General features: G+C 44.5%; 1 protein-coding gene across 3 annotated transcripts in view; it reads left to right on the top strand.

Moving 5' to 3' along the window:
- The window catches only part of OXNAD1 (oxidoreductase NAD binding domain containing 1), a 49,487-nt gene that overhangs the window by 15,448 nt on the left and 14,544 nt on the right, over positions 1-19,495 (top strand). For all 3 annotated transcript variants that reach the window (XM_004468458.4, XM_004468457.4, XM_004468456.4), the window contains one exon: positions 8,347-8,453. In XM_004468458.4, coding sequence (XP_004468515.2) covers positions 8,347-8,453 — 107 coding nt within the window. The remainder of the gene's footprint in view (positions 1-8,346; positions 8,454-19,495) is intronic.

Raw genomic sequence — 19,495 nt, 5'->3', positions numbered from 1 at the left:
AATAAATACAATCAGAATGAAAGCAGAGAAGTTACTACTGACCCCACAGAAATAAAAAGAATTGTAAGAGGACATTGTGAGAAACTGTATGCCAACAAACTAGACAACTTAAATGAAATGGACAAATTCCTAGAAATGCACAAACAACCTACACTGACACTATAAGGGATACAGGAACTTAACAAACCAGTCACATTTAAAGAGATTGACTCTATCATCAAAAATCTCCCAGCAAAGAAAAATCCAGGACCAGATAGCTTCACATGTGAGTTCTACCAAGCATTTCGAAAAGAATTAACATCAATCCTGTTTAAGCTCGTCTAAAAAATTACAGAGAAGGGAAAATTACCCAACACATTTATCTGGCCAAAGCCAGGTAAAGATACTACAAGAAAAGAAAATTATAGGCCAATCTCTCTAATGAATATACTCAACAGAATACTTGCAAATAGAATCTGACATCATATCAAAAGACTCATATGTCATGACCAAATGGGATTTATTCCTAGTAATCAAGGCTGGTTCAACATAAAATCAATAAACATAATACAGCACTTTAACAAATTGAAAGGGAAAAAAAACCCCACATGATCATCTCAAACTTCACAGAAAAGACATTTGACAAAATCCAGCATCCTTTTTTGATAAAAACACTTCAAAAGATAGGAATAGAAGGAAAATTCCTCAATATGATAAAAGGCATATATGAAAAACCCACAGCCAACATTGTAATTAGTGGGGAAAAGTTGAAAACTTTCCCTCTAAGATCTGGAACAAAACAAGGATGCCCACTGTCACCATTGTTATTCAGTATTGTGCTAGAAGTTCTCGGGGCAATTAGACGAAAAAAATTAAAGGCATCCAAATAGGAAAAGAAGTAAAACTCACTATTTGCAGAAGATGTGGTCCTGTATTTAGAAAATTCTGAAGTATCCATGACAAAACTACCTGAGCTAATAAGTGAGTTCAGCAAAATGGCAGGATACAAGATCAACACACAAAAATCTGTAATGTTTTTGTATACTAGTACTGAATAATCTGAAGAGGAAATTGGGGAAAGTTCCATTTACAATAGCAATAAGAAGACTCAAATACCTAGGAATTAATTTCTTCAAAGAAGTATAGGGCCTATATGCAGAAAACTATAAAATGCTAAAAAAAATCAATGAAAACCTAAACAAATGGAAAGACATTCCATGTTCATGGATTGGAAGGCTAAAGATTGTGAAGATGTCAATCCTACGCAAACTGATTTATAGATTCAATGCAATACCAATAAAAATTCCAACAGTTTGCTTTACAGAATTAGAAAAGGCAATTACCAAATTCATCTGGAAGGGAAAGTGCACCCAAATAGCCAAAAGCATTCTAAAAATTAAGAGCGACGTGGGAGGAATTTCGCTGCCTGATCTTAAAACTACAGAGCTACTTTGGTCAAAACATCATGGTACTGGCATAAAGATAGACACATCAATCAGTGGAATAGAATTGAGAATCCAGAAATAAACCCTCACCTGTACGGTCAACTGGATTTTGACAAACCTACCAGGTCCATGGTAGCAAGACAAAACAAGTCTCTTCGACAAATGGTACTGGGAGAACTGGATATCTATAACCAAAAGAATGCAAGAGGACCCCTGTCTCACTCCTATTCAAGAAAAAACTCAGAATGGATCAAAGATCTGAATATAAAAGCCAGGACCATAAAACTATTAGAAGAAAATGTAGGGAAACATCTTCAAGACCTTGTAGTGGGTCATGGTTTCTTGGACTTTATAGCCAAAGTACATGCAACAAAAGGAAAAATAGATAAATGGGACCTCCTCAAAATTAAACACTTTTGCACCGCACAGGATTTTGTCAAAAGGGTTAAAGGCAGCCCACTCAATGGGAGAAAATATTTGGAAATCACATGTCTGATAAGGGTTTAATATACAGGATATATAAAGAGATGTTAGAACTCAGCAATAAAAGGGCAAAAGACCCGATTTAAAAATGGGCAAGACTTGATAGACATTTGTCCACAGAAGAAATACAGGTGGCAAAAAAAGACATGAAAAAATGCTCAGCATCACTAATGATTAGGGAAATGCAAATCAGAACTACAATGAACTATCATTTCACACCTACCAGAATGGCCACTATTAAAAAGACAGAGAACTGCAAGTGCTAGAGAGTCTGTGGAGAGACAGGAACACTTATCCACTGTTGGTGGGAATGCAGAATGGTGCAGCCACTGTGGAGGACTGCGTGGCAGTTGCTAAGGAGGTTGAATATAGAGCTGCCCCATGACCCTGCAATACCACGACCCAGAAGAACTGAGAGCAGTGACACGAACAGACATCTGTGCACCCATGTTCATAGTGGCGTTATTCACAACTGCCAAAAGCTGGAAACCCTTCTGCCCGTCAACCAATGAATGTATAAACAAACTGTGGTGTATTCCTGTGATGGAGTGTTATGCAGCAGTAAGAAGAAATGAAGTTGTGAAGCACACAACAACATGCATGAACCTAGAGGACATTATATTGAGTGAGGCAAGCCAGGTACAAAAGGGCAAATACTGTATGTTTGCATTACTATGAACCAAATACATTGTGTAGCATATTATATGATTCAAAAAAGTTTTGTATGTATCCAGGATGTTTGAGAAGTGTGTGTTTTTATTTAACTGTATTTTCTTTTTCTTTTTAAATTATTGCTTATATTTTCTGTTATTAAATGTATAAAATAAAGTTTAAAAAAAGGGAATAGTCAGCTGAGCAGAATTCGGCTAAGAGACCACAATTGGATTTAGCAAAATGGATAGTGGGTGACCAGAAGGGCTGGTTTTATTACCTTGCTTGGAGTTGAAAGCCCAGTTGAAATGTGGTGGAGCGTGAATGAGAGATAAAAAGGGGGGCCAGGCCCATATGTAATTCTTGAAATCTTTTGGTGTTGTAGGGAGCTCTGGGACCTCCATTTTCTCATACATAAAAATGGGGACATGTAATAATACCTGCCCAGTAGAAGTGTTGGGAAGACTAAGTGACTTCCTCTTCAGGAAGTGCCAGGCCCGTGCTGTGTGGGTGTTCGCTGCTGACGGGTTTCCTCTCGTGTGAGGTGGGGATCCCAGAGCTTGTGTGTGTTCTGGTGAAGAGGGGAGAAAGGGGGATGCAGGAGAGAGGGTATTTGCCCCCGTGAAGGCCTGAGGAGAGAGAAGACGCAGCGTGGAGGACGGTCGGCTGTGGCCGGCGCAAGTGGTAAGTTTGGTCATCGGGCCAGGACGCTGTGTTGATGAGCATTCCCCGTCCAGCTGGCAGAGCGTTTCGAGGTCTTTCCTTGTCAGTAAATCACATCAGAAAATCCGTTTCTTTTCTTCAGGTTGGTATTCTGCCACCAGTTAAACCTAAAGAACGTCCCTCGGCCCTGGCGTCCTTACTGTCGAATGACGTGTGGTTCTGGCCGATGGCTGAGTTCCCTTCTCGTCTGAGGTCCTCCTTCTGTGCCTTAAATACATTTTTGTTTCAGGGGCCTCTAATCCCAGTTTTGCCTAAACTTTTAAGCCAGAAAATCAATGAATGGGAGTAAGCAGGGGAAGCGAGCCAGGTTTCCCAAGGAAAGATCTATTTCCTGTGTGGAAACTTTTGCAGCAGATATAACATGAAAATACCCCTACACAAAACCAGCTTTTTAATCAGCATGATGGAATTTCCTTTTAGAAGCTGACTTTGTCAAAGCATTAAAAATGAGTTCTAGTAAAAGTTGCCCAATATTGTTTTTTTAAACAGTAGAAGGGTCTAAATGCTATTTGATGGGAAATGTCATTTCCTGCCATGTGTTTTAACTTAGGACATGGTTAGTTGGTTTCAGTTGCGAAATCTTTTCATCTGTTAAGTATGAGAGTAAGTATAAATGTTAAAACATAATTTTTACATTCATGTTTTGCTTATTCAATAAAAGTAAAGAAAGAATGGCATATAAGGGCTGTGAGCTCAGATCCCAGCTATATGTAACTAGCTTCATATGTGGCCTTCAAAAAGGGATTAGTATTTTTCATCTACATTACTAGAAAATTGTATAGAATGTACAGTATTTGCATTATTTAAGCAATAAGTAGTAAAAGGGTAGCATGTCTTTAAATATTAAGAATTGTGCAGTGTACTTTGAGTTGCAAGTTGTAATGGTTTTGTCCAGAGTATTAGAATTAATAGCAATAGTTACCTTACTGCTTGTATTGATACCAGTAGACATCAAGCATGCTGGGAATATTTTTGATCAGAGACACAATCCAAAGGAAAATATGATTTTCTTAATAGAAAATGCAGTTTCCTCACCTTCTTCCTTGAATTTTATATTTGGACATTGGAAAATGATTAGTGATTTCATTTCACATAGCCGAACATTTATTCTGACTTACTCTCGTGTGTCTGAGCTGAAGTGCTGTTGCTCCAGTGGTAATTATGAATGTTGACTTCCTGCCACCAGGTAGCTCTTCTGGATGTGTTTAAGGCATCCACCTGTCTAGTTTCATTAATAAACCTGATGATGCCGGTTAAACTGTTACAGATGAAATAATCTAGCTCTTGGCTGTGTTTTTACAGCTTACCATACTGAAAGAAAATAATGAGTGTCTATAAAATAAGCATTTCCTTTTTGAAATATGAAAAATGAAAGTAATGTAACGGGGAGTCCTCTGGTGAGTCTCTCACCGCTTGTCTTTGTTATTAGATATTTAAATTAGAATGTGTGGCGCACGAAGGAAGATACCTATTCTATACTGAAAAAAATCTTTACCTTTCCTGACCTCTCTTACATTTTGAACAGGAATTCTAGATTATCTGCAATTGGTCCTCTTCTTTTTGAACAACAGAATGTTCCTGAACTAGTATTAATCTTTGTACAGGAAACTAATTTTAAGTGCTTTTTAAATTAGAGTTTTCATTCATTCTGCAAATATTTACTGAACCTTACTGTGTATTAGACACTGTGCTTAACCTAGGGAGTTTATATAGATTGTAAATTCTATCTAGTACCTGACCTCAAGAGACTTACGGTCCATTTGGTGGATAAAACATGTTTGTGAGTATTTATAACTCGTACCAATGTGTGATAGACTCATGAAAGGCAGGAACATTTTACTGGTAGAACTAAGAGGAGGAGAGAAGAGGACGCCATCTAGAAGGGGGTGTTTGAGCAAGGCCTGGATGGGTGGTCAGAGTTTGACAGAGCTGAGAGAGCACAGCTCATGCAGAGTGGTCCAGGCGGGGTCTGGGAGGCGGGAGGGGCCGGGGCCTCTGCGGACCAGCAGGTTGCTCAGTTTGGCTGGAAAACTAACACGCCAGGATCTAGCTGGAGCTCTTCCTCCCCTCCCCTCCCCTCCCCTCTTCTTTCTTTTTGGTAGCTGAGCAGTGAAAAGCGCATGAAGATTTTGAGCTGGGGAATAACTCAGTGAGGCTGGGACATTAGGAATCTGTTAGCCGCTTTGAGAGAGACGAGAAGGCCCTGGAGGCAGCGGTCCAAGTGAGAAGAAAGAAGTACCCCGCTTAGGACGGGCAGGGGAAGGGAGGACAGAAGCTGGGTTTGTGGAACTTGGCTGGTTGGGGACAGAATACTTGAAAGGAGTCAAATATTTGTGTGTGTGTGTGGGTGTGTCAGCTGAAGATGGATCTGATTTGATTGAGTCTAAGGTGGATCCCAAATAGAAATCCTGGCGATGGAAAGCAGCTGATTTTGCAGGGCCTTGGAGATCTCTGCATGCCAGGGGCCAGGCACCATCCTCAGAAACTACCTCTGAGAGGACTGCTGTGCACATGAGTGAGTGGCCACGGGGACAGGACCTCCAGGCCGTCAGCCGCCAGTCGGCCTGGGTTGGAGCGCAGGCTTGGCCGTCCCTGCCCGGTGGGCTTGAGCAAGGACCGAGCCTCTGCGGTCCTTCTCTGTAAGGTGGGGGACTGGCTCTTGGGGTTGAGGGGGCGACTCGTGTCAGCTGAGTGGATTGATAAGGCCCCTGAAGTGCTCGGCGCAGCACCCGGTGTACCCCTGGGGTACGTGGTCTTCAGACACTCGCCATTGTTCCTCCCAGGAGAGGAGACGTGGGAAAAGCAGTGCTGAGTGGCCAGCAGCGTGGCCGTGCCGGGCGGCCTCAGCCTAGCGTGGGAGCGGGCGGGAGAGGGAGTCAGAGCCTTGGAGAAGCGGGAGGAGGGAGTGGGAAGTGGAGAGAGAGGCACGAAGCACCTGCCTGGGGAGGCCGAGAGCCTGCAGAGCCAGCGTCCCTCCCCAGCCAAGTGTGGAAAGAGAGAGAGGCTCGGGTTCAGAGCGCTCAGGGGGCGACACCTGCCATTGGACCTTGAGCCTGATCCAGGGGCCGCTGGCCCACTTTGAAGGGGCAGTTGCAGGAGGGCAGAAGCCAGGCCACGTGTGGTTAAGGAGAGCATCAGGGCAAAGGGCGGTCCCTACAGGGTGAGGACTAAGGGTCATCTCAGAAGCCGGCGGGGTGGAAGGCACGTTTCCTAAAGTCCTCTGGGCAGAATGCTGCTTCAGTTACAGCAACGTGATTGGCGGATGTCCTCGCTCCGGGCCCTGGCGTGGGTGCACGGCCCCGGGGCTGCACGGCGCTCAGCCTGCAGGGACTGTGTGGCCACGCTGTGCGGTGGCGTGGGCAGTACACACAGTGTCCTCTAGCACGTCATAGCAAGGACTAAGGTAGATTGTTACTACCCTCCCCGAGGCTTACTGGGGGCCAGCAGGGTTAAAAGGCTGGGCCTATGTTCCCGAGCCCTGTGAGGTGTAAGCCTTGTCATTTTCCTTCGTGGCTTAGAGCAGGGAGGCACCTTGCCCGCAGCCACACAGCTGGGAATTGCAGGCTGGGGTCAGAGTTCTGGCAGCCTGTCTGCAGAGCCCACGCTGTCCCCAGTCATGCTGTGCTGCTTCCTTGTATTTGTTGCTGAAGTACTGGAGAAGGAACAAATGGTGGTAGATGTCATGCCTGATGAAACAGGAGGAATCACTGAGAGGAAGACTGTACGTGGAAGAAGGGCTGGGGGTGCTGCGAGGCAGTGTTCCTCAGAGGGGAGGCCCAGCAGGATTGGAATCAGGAGTGCAGCTAGGGGGCCATCATAGGGCAGTGACCCCACTGGCCAGGCGTGGAGGGGGCAAGAGAGGACTGGCAGGACAGAGGGGAGAGCAAGAGCGATTGTGGAGTGGGGGCATTGCAAGACAGAAAATTTAGGAGCCATTTTGAGGTTGTGAGGCCGCCGTCCATCGTGAGAATTGTCCATTGGGTTTCTAGGAAAGGACCGTACCGACAGTTTTGTTTGACTAAGTCCTGTTGGGGAAAAGGGCCCGAATGAGCTGGCATTAGGGCAGGGGGCTCACTGACCGTAGCAGATTTCTACGTCGCCTTCTGTTGAGCTCTGGAGGTGGCACTCTCCAAGGGGAGTGGCCGTAATTTGGTCATTGCTGCTGATTTGTTCCCAGAAGTAGGAGGGTGAGAGAAGATCCATTTTGTCTTTTTTTTTTTTCCTCCCTTTGATGATAATGTCCCAGGTTTAGGGAAGGAAAAGAAACCCAAAGGTGGAAGAAAGAAAGAATGAAAGGAGTAGAGACATTTTGAATTTGTGGAGAGCCGAGGGGTGGACAGCATGTACCTGAAGAGAGCCTGTGTCAGTCAGACCTCTTTGAGAAAGGACAGAGTCAGACCTGTGCCGTGGAGCCCTGCTTCTCACACTGCCTGTGGAGAGGGAAGGGCTCTTCACTGTTGTCGTTTCAATGCTGAGAATTACAATTTTATAAAATAGAAGAAAAAGGAACGGCAAGAAAATTTAAAACACAGACAAAACTATAAACCCAGTTTGTTTTCTGTTACTAGATTCTACAAATACACAAGTCCTCTGTGAAATTGCTGAAGGAGTTTCCGAGTGCCTGCTTTGAATTCCCGCGCGGAGTTCCTCGCGTGGACGGCGACAGGTTGCTCTTAGCAGCGGGCCTCACTTTGGGTATCCCTGGTGTACACGTTAGGTACCAGGCTACAGGTTCCCCAGACGCTTCCCAGGGTGTCAAGCCTAGCGTCGGACACATGGTAGATAATCTTCAATAAATGTGTGAAACAGTCCCTTTAAGAGACAGTTTTTTTTCTCTGCAGAGTTAAGATTAAGTTAGTGTGATAGCAAGTCTTAAAATTTAGTTAACTAAAAATTTGTTCACCTGGTGGTAGGCAGAATTTTAGAGCAAACTGTGATTTATTATGCTCTGAAATTGTCGAAAACCACATTTTTGTAGATTTCAAAATGTCTTAGATTGAGTCATAGTTTGTCCCTTGTGTGCTGTGCGCACTGACCTCAGCGGCAGTTTGTCTTTTGCCCCTAGGTTGTGTCCGCAGCCAAGGTGTGCGCAGCTGCCCACGAGTCGCCGTCGGTGAAGAGGCTGCGCTTGCTTGTTGCTGATAAAGACTTTTCCTTTAAAGCTGGCCAGTGGTAAGTGGCTTTGCTGTTTCCAAGAGTGTTTGTTCAAGAAGATCCCGTCAGGTGAAAGTTCTGGACAGGCGTTTAGTGGCCAGCAGTTCCCCCGGGCCCTAGGAGTTGTGGTCCTTTTCCTTCCGGCTTGGAGAATCCGTTCCTTCCCTGGCCTCAGGCCACGTGGCTCTGCTCAGGGCCCTCTCGGGCTCAGGTGTGGACTTTGCCGCCTCGAGCTCTTCAGCCCCAAACAGAGAGGCTGGATCCAGGCCGCGGACCGAAAGCCCTGTGTTAGTCATTACGTTCCGCAGGCACGGGTGCCGTAGAACACCCTGTAGGAATCCTACCTGCGTACCAGTTACCTGTGGCTGAAGATGTGTACATTTTAAAATTAGTCTTTATATCAAACAGAGAAAACAGAGCAGCCCCAGGGGGAGAGTAAATGGTTACGTTACTACAGGCTGACTGTCTTCTTGACTAAATTCCACGACACTTGTCAGAATCTACGTTTTTTTCTTTGCTCTGCATCACTCAGACCTTCCCGGGGTGAGTTTAAATGTTGTGCTTGACGTGTGTCAGGATTCCCAGCCTCCACGTGGATCCCGAGTCTGCCCCGCTCCACGCTGGGAACTAAGCAGCATGCTGATCGGGTAACCCCCCAGCTGTCCCGCTCTTTCTCCCTCTCCCAGTGGCCTCACTGAGCTGCCATTCAAGTGGAATTAGAAATAAAGCACCTTGTATTTCCTTAGGAAAGGTGTGTTTGGGTGTATGTGCCTTTTATTTAAACAGAGCATTCATTTCTAAATACGTTTCTGGCACGCCAATCTTGTTCGTGATTTTTAGGAGTCACTTGACTAATTTTGGCAGTCCATCTGGAAATGTGGTTTCCTTAGGAGGAGGATGTGTGATAATAGCGAGTGTGATAATAGCAAGAGTTAGCAGTCTTGTGTTAATAGTTTGCCTTTGAATTTAGAACTTGAAAACAAGATGCTGATTGCAATAATTTGCGTGTGTGAAGCAATTTACTGCAATCTTTGCACATGTTCATTGATACATATTAAATGCACGTGGAGTATTTTAGGGGGTGGGCAATATATTTACCCTTTGAAAATGGTTTAGCAGCTATTATGTTGAAAAGTGGAAACTTTAATTGTAATGATCTGTCTTCCCCTGTTTTCCTTTTGTGGAAGTGTTTCTCTCCTCTGCACAGCATTGTCTCTGTGCCTTTAATTCTGAATTGTGCCGAGACTCAGACCCAGTTTCCTGCTTAGAGAAAGGGTGTGCACTGACTGGCCTTGTGCCGTGGTGTGCCTGCGGGGTCTCAGCACGTTCAGGCTGCAGTACCTGATGAGGGCTGGTCGCAGGCGTCGCTTGTGACCCGGGGCTGTGTCCCGCACCCAGCAGGGGAGGAAGGTGGTCATTTCCCTGGCACTGCGCCTGGTCTTGGCGGGAGCCTGATGCAGGCTCGGGGTGTCATCGCCGGCTGGCTAGGTGTGGGTCAGGGCTCCCTCCTGGCACCGTGGCCCCCCTTGAAAAGTTGCCCCTCGTCTCACCTTACCTGTCTGCCTCCGGGACTGGTGGGTTCCTTTTGGGATCGACCTTCTGGTTACGGAGTGGCCATTCTGCTTGGGTTGGAGGATCCCTCAGTGTGGTTTGCTAGTACGGCCTGAGCTCTAGGCTCCCTTAGATGGGGGAAGAGGGCGGGATTAGGGAGAGGGCATGTCAGGATGCAGCTGCCGTGCATTTTGTATAGTTAGGATTATGTTTGTTTTAGTTTGCCAAAGTACCAGAAATGGGTTGACTTTTATAAAGGGCATTTACCTGGGGTGAAAGCCAACAGTGCCAAGGCTGTGAAATGTCCAGGTCTTGGCACCGTCAGAGACGCTTCCTCACCCGAGTCAGCTGCTGCTGGTGTGAAGCGTGGCCGCCGGCCCTGCCTTCCCCAGGATCTCCGGGCTCCCGGCCCTGCCGTGCCAGCAGCACAGGGCCTGTCTCTTTCTGGGCCTCCTCATCATGCTCCACTCTCTTCCTGCCGTCAGCTGCAAGCTCTCATCCACGTGGCTCCTCTCTGCCTTGCCTCAGCTCTTGGAGGCTCAGCCGTGGGCGAAGCTGGCGTCCTTTTGCTCACACAGCAGGTCAACTATGGCACCTTCCTTCTCCCGTGTCTATGTCTTTATCCCGCCCAGCGAGAGGGTGGAGACTCGCCCTGAGCTTCTGACCTGGTCCAACAGAAGGCTCTCCCACCCGCAGGAGGGGTTTAGCTCACGAACACAATCTTCCTCTTTTTTGGATTCATAAAAGGATTTCAGACTGTCACAGCTTACCAGGAGCACTGCCAGGAAAGCAGCAGCTCGCCGTGGGCTTGTCCTTGCAGTGGAGATGGGCCAGGGCCTGCCCCTTGGGATTCTTGACCAGGGCCAGCCTCTGACTGCCACGTTCTGAGGGCGCAGCTCCCGGCTGGCTCCACGTAAGTCACGAGTGCGCCTTGACCCAGCAGGAGGCAGCCCCACGTGGGGCTCGGGTAGGACCCCCAGCTCGGAGTCTGGCTCCTGACCCTTGGGGAAGCCCCCCTCCTGGGGCTGGGGGGCACTGGCAGCAGTCCTCATGCAGCGCGGCTGCCCTGCATTTCCAGCGGCGTGGAGCTGCTGACTCGCCTGCCTGCCTCGTGGGTGGCCGCGGCTGTGGCCCAGGAGGCCTGGAGGCTCAGGGCCCTGGAGGCGCTTTTCTGCCCGCTAGGTCCACGATGTGGGCAGTTGCCTTATTCTCCAGCCTCGGCTCAGAGCACTGCTCTCAGTGCCAGCCAGCTCCCCTGCAAGGCAGGCAGTGGCTTTGAAGGAAGCAGTTCCAGTAGGAGTGGGTGAGAACACGTCGCGGCCACAACCACAGACGCCCACACGGGCCGCGTGCACAGAACGCTCCTCCCGGGAAGCAAGGCTGGAGCCTTTCTGCAGGGAGAAGAGGAATCTTGGTCCCCTGACGTCGTGCGAGGTAGCAAACTTTATGTGTTACTTGGAATAAAGATGCAGACGCCCCTCTGAGAGAAGGACACCCAGAAGAAAGAGCCTGGAAGAGCCAGACGGGAGAACTAACTACCCCTCCCCTCTAGAGGGCGGCTGCCTATGGCCCCGATGCCCAGCGACCCTGCCGGAAGTGTCAGTGCTCCTTGGCGCCCTCGTTCAGGCAGGGTCCTCCGCTGCTTGCCTGGGGAGCTCTTTCCGCTGTGAAGTCCTTAATTCCCCGGTCGACCTAAGCGGATGGTCAAAGGCCATGTGGCTGTATTCACTTCATAGTTCCCGTCTCTGCGTTGGGCTTATTGGGCAGGAACCAAGCTGTGCCCTGAGTGGCAGGCACGCGCTCTGCAGCACAAGACGCGTGCGGGCCCCCTGCTAGCGCGTCGCTGCCTGGCCACGCGCACGTGCCCGCCCTGCGCTGGGCCCCGGGCCTGCGTCCCGGACAGGATGGGGCTGGGCGGGAGGTGGCTGCCCCGCCGCGGCCCGGGCTGTGCCTCCGCTCTGCACGGACGCGCCTCACCTGGGGCGTCACGCGCTCGTGCTACAGAGCTTACGGCGTAACTGCCTGGAAGAGCTGTTTATTGAATATGTACTAGACACAGTTTCCTTGGTCCATTCACGTAGGGTTTTTTTGTTTTACTTATTTTTTTTATTTTTTAGGAGGTAACGGAAATTGAACCCAGGGCCTCGTACCTGCAAAGCAGACACTCCACTCACATAGGCCTTTTATAGATATATGCATATTTTTAAAGATTTTATTTATCCCCCCCCCTTGCTGCTTGCTTGCTGTCTGCTCTTTGTGTCCATTCACCGCATGTTTTTTTGTGTCTGCTTGTCTCCCTTTGTCGCGTCATCTTGCTGCACCAGCTCTCCAGGGGCGCGGGCCTTCACGCGTGTGGGCCGTCAGCTCTCCAGGGGCCTTCACGGGCGCGGGCCGTCAGCTCTCCAGGGGCCTTCGCGGGCGCGGGCCGTCAGCTCTCCAGGGGCGCGGGCGAGCTTGCCTTCACGGAGGCCCTGGGAAGTGAACCCAGGGCCTCCCATATGGTAGACGGGAGCCCAGTCAGTTGAGCCACAGCCGCTTCCCAAGGAGTCCTTTTCTCTGAAGGTGGCTTTGCAGAGTCAACTAGGGAAGTTCCTTGCAGCCCCTTTCACCCACCTGAGAGAATGGTCGTCACCAGCATTTTTGTCAGCAGAGGGCGCTAAAGTTCAGGAGATGAAGCAGATATAGTTGCTCATTGATTTATTTTTTAAACTTAACAGTGGACACTCTGTGTACCTTCTCTCTGATAGCATACGGCAACTGTGTTAAATGTTAGTGCTAGTCTATTTTAAAATTTATATCTTGTCTGAAATTAAATGGAAGTTAAAATATTCATGAAAAGAGTCACGTGGAGAATAGTCCAAAGTTGGCTGGCGGTCTTTTCTGGAGGACTTCCAGTCCTGAAATGGCATTTTAAGACTAAAAAAAAAGGGGGTATTTAAGGCTATAGATGAGAAGGAACATCTTTGAAGATCAGAGGTCAAACCCGTTGAGGACGTCCTGTGCAGAGTGACTCTGTGGTTAGGGACAGCGGAAGGGGAATGACACAGGCTGCTCTTCGGTAGTTGAGAGGCATCTAGACCAGCTGTCTACGTTTCTTAGACGTGAGGATGACAACTATTTTGTGGTCCTGAGTTCTAATAATACCTTCTTTCCTGGTATGTGACTCGGTTTATTGGAATTCTTTGACTCTCCACCAAAAAACTTTCTGTGGCCACAGGACTCTTGAAGGCTCAAAGCTCTGAGAGTCCTAGACTACGGAGTATGGGCTAGAAAAGAAGAGGCAGCGAGATAAGGCTTCAGAAGCCCAGAAGGCCGCACCAGCCTGTTTGGTTTGGCGAATGCTGGTGAAAGTGTTTGGTGCCCTTTTTTTTCTCTTTGCGCTTACTTTTATTAGCTTTACTGAGAGGTAATCTGTATATAATAAAATTAATGCATTTAAAATGTACAATTCAGTGGTTTTAGTATATTTATCGATTATATGCAGTCATCTGCACTATGGAATTTTGGAATATTTTCATAATTCCAAAAAGAAACTCTGTATCCTGTATCAGTTACTCCCTGCCCCATCCCACCCCACCTCCACCCCTGTTTTTAGACCACCACTAATCTGCTTTCTGTCTCTCTAGATTTGCCCGTTCTGGACATTTTATGTAAGTGGCATCATACGATACGTGGTCTTCTGTGACTGGTGTCTTCAATGTAGCATAATGTTTAAAAGGTCCGTCTTTGTGGTTGCATGTGTCAGTACTTCCATAGTACCACATTTCTTTACTCTGTTGATAGACATTTAGTTTGCTTCTGCTCTTTGGCTCGTGTGAATGATGCTGTGAGCATTCAGGTACATGTTTTTTCCCAAGTTTTTTTTTTTTAATAGAGAAGTTGTAGGTTTACAGAAATATGCAGAAAATACAGAATTCTGATATACTCCCCTCCCACACACACATACTTTTCCCTATTATTAATACTTTGTTTTTGTGTGGTACCTTTGTTACAACTGATGAAAGAGTATTATTATAATTAACCCTAACCCATAGTTTACGTTAGGGTTCAGTCCTTTGTTTTGTTTTCTTAAAAATTTCCATTCTACTAACATACATACAACCTAAAATTTCCCCTTTTAACCCCATTCACACATATAATCCAGTGGTGTTAATTGTGTTCACAATGCTGTGCTGCCATCACCCGGCCAGAAACTCTGTGCCAGTGACGAATCAGCTCCCATTCCCTCCCCTGACCGGACCCTCGATAACTTGTGTTCTAGATCTGACTCTTAATTTTCTTGTTCTAATTATTTCATATCCTTGAGATCATGCAGTATTTGTCCTTTTGTGTCTGTCTTGTTTCACTCAATATAATATCTTCAAGGTTCATGTATGTTGTTGCATGTATCAGAACTTCATTCTTTTTTACAGCTGAATAATATGTTGTGCACATAGACGACATTTTGTTCAGCAGTTCACTGGTTGTTGTAAATTTGGGTTGCGTCCATCTTTTGGCAGTTGTGAGTAAGGTTGCTGTGGACATGGGCGTGCAATATGTTTGAGTCCCTGCTTACAATTCCTTTGACTGTATACCTAGAAATGGGATTGCCTAGTCATGTGGTAAGTCTATGCCTAATTTTCTGGGGAATCACAAAACTTTTCTACAGTGGCGTCACCATTTTGCATTCCCACCAACAATGAATATGTGCTCCTCTTTCTTGAAATCTTTTCCAACACTTATTATTTTCCTTTTTTTTTTTTTTTTTAATTGTAGCCATTCCAGTGGATATGAAATGGTATCCCATTTCCCTAATTGCTAATGATAACTGAACATCTTTTCTTTTTGGCCATTTGTATATCTTCACTGGAGAAATGTCTATTCAGTTCTTTTGCCCAGTTTTAAATTGGGTTGTCTATTTGTTACTGCATTGTAGGATTTCTTTACATATTCTGGATATTAAACCCTTATAAGATATGTGGTTTCTAAATATTTCTCCTATTCTGAAGGCTCTTTTTTTAGCTTTCATGATCAAATCCTTTGATGCACACAAGTTTTTAATTCGGATGAGGTTCCATTTATCTATTTTTTCCCTTTTTTTTCTGGTGCTTTCAGTGTAAAACCTAAGAAACCATTACCTAAAACTAGGTCCTGAAGATGTTTCCCTATGTTTTCTTCTAGGAGTTTATAGTTTTGGCTCTTATACTTGAGATTTTGATCCATTTTGGGTTAATTTTTGTATATGGTATGAGGTAGAGGTCCACCATTGTTCTTTTGTATTTGGATATAGTCTTTTCCCAGGACCATTTGTTAAAGATACTATTCTTTCCCAGCTGACTGGACTTAGCACCCTTGTCAAAAAATCAATTGGCCATAGGTGTGACAGTTTATTTCTCAATTCTGAATTCATTTCCATTGGTCTGTATCTTCTGTTGTTGTGGCAGGACATGCTGATTTGATTGCTTTAGCTTTGTTATGTTTTAAAATTGCAAGTGTGTGTCCTCCAACTTTGTTCTTTTTTAAGGTGGTTTTAGCTGTTTGGGGCCCCTTACTCTAACTTTCATATAAATTTAATGATTGGCTTTGCCATTTCTGCAAATAAGACTGTTGGAAATTTGGCTAGAATTGGGTTGAATTTCTGAATCACTTTGGGTAGAATTTTCATCTTAATAATTAATATTTAGTTTTCTAGTCCATGATTACAGAATTCCTTTCATTTATTTATGTCACTTTGTTTTCTTTTTAGCAATGTTTTGTAGTTTTCTGTGTATAAGTCCTTTACATCCTTGTTTCTTTTGGTTGCTATTGTAAATGGATTTTTCCCCCTTATTTCCTCTTCAGATTGTTCAATACTAGTATATAGAAACACCACTGGGTTTGTTGTTGTTTTGTTTTGCTGTTGTTCTTGTTCCCTGCCACTTTGCTGAATTTATGTATTCTCTCCAGTAGATTTGTTGTGGATTATTTAAAATTTTCTATGTGTAGGATCATGTCATCTGCAAATAGGGAAAATTTTTATTCTTTTCAGTTTGGATGTTTTTTATTTCTTTTTCTTGCCTTGGCTAGAACTTGCAGTATAATGTTCAATAGCAGTGGTGGTGACAGTGGCCTCCTTGTCTTGTTCCTGATCTTAGAGGGGAAGCGTTCAGTCTTTCACCGTTGAGTAGGATGTTAGCTGTGGGTTTCATACAGGCCCTCTGTGATGTTGAGGAAGTTTCCTTCTAGTCCTAGTTTTCTGAGTGTTTTCATCATGAAAAGTGCTGGATTTTATCAAATACCTTTTCTGCGTCAATTGAGATTATCTTTTTTTTTTTTTGCCTTCATTCTGTTAACGTGGCATATTATTTTAATTTTCTTGTGTACTAGGATAAATCTCGATCATTGTGTATAATTTTTTTTTTTACAATTTATTTTTTATTTATTTTTCTCCCCTTATCCACCACCCCCTGCAGTTGTCTGCTCTCTGTCTCCGTTCGCTGAATGTTCTTCTGTGACCACTTCTATCCTTATCAGCGGCACCGGGAATCTGTGTTTCTTTTTGTTGCGTCATCTTGTGCCAGCTCTCCATGTGTGCAGCACCATTCTTTGGCAGGCTGTACTTTCCTTTTGCGCGGGGCGGCTCTCCTTACGGGGCACACTCCTTGCGTGTGGGGCTCCCCTACACGGGGGACACCCCTGCGTGGCAGGGCACTTCTTGCGTGCATCAGCACTGCGCATGGACCAGCTCTACACGGGTCAAGGAGGCCCTGGGTTTGAACCGCGGACCTCTCATTTGGTAGGCGGACGCCTTATCCATTGGGCCAAGTCTGTTTCCCTATAATTTCTTTTAATGTGCTGTTGGATTAAGTTTGCTGGTGTTTTTTGAGGATTTTTACATCTATATTATTAAGGGACATTAGGCTGTATTTTTTTTTTTGTTTGTTTTGGTGATGTTTTTATCTGCCTTTGGTATTAGGGTGATGTTGGCTTGATAAAGCGAGTTAGGAAGTGTTCCCTCCTCTTGAATATTTTTGGAAAACTTGGAGCAGGATTGGTATTAATTCTTTTTGGAATGTTTGGTAAAATTTACCAGTGAGCCATCCATCCTGGGCTTTCCTTTTTGGGGAGGCTTTTGTCTTTGCCTGTTCCGGGTCTGTTGAGAACTTCTATTTCTTTTTGAGTCAGTGTAGATAGTTTCTGTGTTTCTAGGAATTTGTCATTTCCTCTAGGTTACCTAATGTGTTGGTGTACTGTTGTTCATAGTATCCTCCTTTTTATTTCCGTGGGGTCGGTAGTAATATTCCTCCTTCCTTTATTGATTTTAGTTATTTGCGTCTGTCTCTTTTTCTAGGTCAGTATAGCTAAAAGTTTGTCCATTTTATTGCTCTTTTCAAAGACTCAGATTCGGTTTCATTGATTCTCTTATATTGTTTCATTATTCTCCGTTTCACTTATCTCCACTCTAATCTTTATATTTCCTCCTTCTTTTTGCTTTGGGTTTAATTTGCTCTTTTTTCTAGATCCTCCAGTTGTGAAGTTAGGTCTGTGATTTGAGATGTTTCTTCTTTTTAATGTAAGCATTTAGAGCTATTATTTTCCTCATCGCAGCCTTTGCTGCATCCCGTGAGTTTTGGTTTGTTGTGTTTTTGTTTTCATTTTCGTTGAGATATTTCCTGATTTCCCTTGTAATTTCTTCTTTGACCCATTGGATACTTAAGAGTGTGTTGTTTCATTTCCACATATTTGTGAATTTTCCAGTTCTCCCTCTGTTTTTGATTTGTAGCTTCATTCCATTGTGGTCAGAGAAAATACATTGTGTATTATTTTAATAATTTTGAATTTGAGACTTGTTTTAGGGCCTGACATATGGTCTGTTCCGTAGAATGACTCATGTGTCCTCGAGAAGAATGTGTGTTCTGCTGCTTTTATATGTCTTTTAGGTTACTACTACCATCCAAATTTTCTATTTCCTTATTGCTTTTCTGTCTAGATGTTCTATTCATTGTGAAAGAAGTATACTGAAGTTTCCTGCTATTAATATACAACTGTCTATTTCCCGTCAATTCTGTTAATGTTTGCTTCATATAATCTGGGGCTCTGCTTTACATGAATATATGTTTATAAATGTTATATCTTCTGATGGAATTACCATTATCAATATGTAGTGGCCCTCTCCTTGTCCCTTGTAATATTTTTTGACTCAGTCTATTACCTGATACTAGTGTAGCCATCCCTGCTCTTTTTTTATTACTGTTAGCCTGAAATATTTTTTTCCCCTCCTTTCCCTTTCAAACTGTTTGTATTTCTGGATCAAAGGTGAGTCAGTTGGAAACAGCTTGGAGATAGGTCATAGTTTTTCTTGTCTGTTCTACCAATCTGTGCCTCTTAACTGGAGAGTTAACCATTTATAGTTAAAATAACAACTAATAAGGCTGGGCTTTATTCTGCTATTTTGCTATTTGGTCTTTGTCAGTCTTACGTCTTTTGTCCCTTAGTTCTTCCATTAATGCCTACTTTCATTAATAATTGAGTCCCTTCTCATTTTATTCTGTATCTATTTTTTATATAATTTCTTTGTGGTTATCATGGGCTTAAATTTAATATCCTAAATCTATAACTGTGACATTTGATTTTATACCAATTTAACTTTAATAGCATATACATACATTGTTCATATACGCCTCCTTTTTGTTGTACTTGTTATGAACTTATATCTTTATACATTGTATGTCCAAAACTCTAGATTTTTCATTACTTTCTGTGTATTTGCATTTTAGAACCTATAAGAAATAGAAAGTGGGCTTATTCACAAAAAAATTCAGTACTACTGTCCTTATGATCACCCTTACGGCTACCTTTACTGCAGGTCTTTATTTCTTCATGCTGCTTCCGCCCACTGTCCAGTGTCCTTTCCTTCCAGCCTGAAGAACTCCCTTTAGCGCTGCTTGGAGGGTGGTGTAGTGGTGACATACTCCCTCAGGTTTTGTTTATCTGGGAATATCTTACTCTCTCCCCAATTGTTGAAAGACAGTCTCACCTGATAATACAATTCTTGGTTGGCCTTTTTTCTTTCAGCTTTGAATATTTAAATATTTTGTCCCACTGTCTTCCTGCACCCATGGTTTCTAGTGAAAAATCAGCATTTAATTTTATTGGGACACGCTTGAACATTATATGCCATTTTTCTTGCATCTTTCAGAACTCTGTCCTTGTCCGTGGTCTTTGGCAGTGTGACTGCTATGTGTCTGCATGTGGTTTTCGTCGAGTTTGTCTTCTTCGGAGTTCATGGGACTTCTCGATTTGTACATTCATGTCTTTTGTTAAACTGAGGTAGTTTTCTACCATTCTTTCTTGGAATTTTCCTTCTATCCCTTGCTCTCTTTCTTCTCCTTCTTGGACTCCCATAGTGTGTATTATGCTGGATGGTGTCCAGAAGTCTCTTAGGTGTGTTCCCTTTTTATAATTTTTTTTTCTTCTTGCTCCAAGATGAACCATTTCAATCTTGCCTGGATTCATCGCTTTGAACCATTTGCTCCAAGCTGACCCATTTC

Source organism: Dasypus novemcinctus, chromosome 31 (genome assembly GCF_030445035.2).
Source record: "Dasypus novemcinctus isolate mDasNov1 chromosome 31, mDasNov1.1.hap2, whole genome shotgun sequence".
In the NCBI taxonomy this organism is placed as follows: Eukaryota; Metazoa; Chordata; class Mammalia; order Cingulata; family Dasypodidae; genus Dasypus; species Dasypus novemcinctus.
This window is presented reverse-complemented; position numbering and strand designations above follow the sequence as displayed.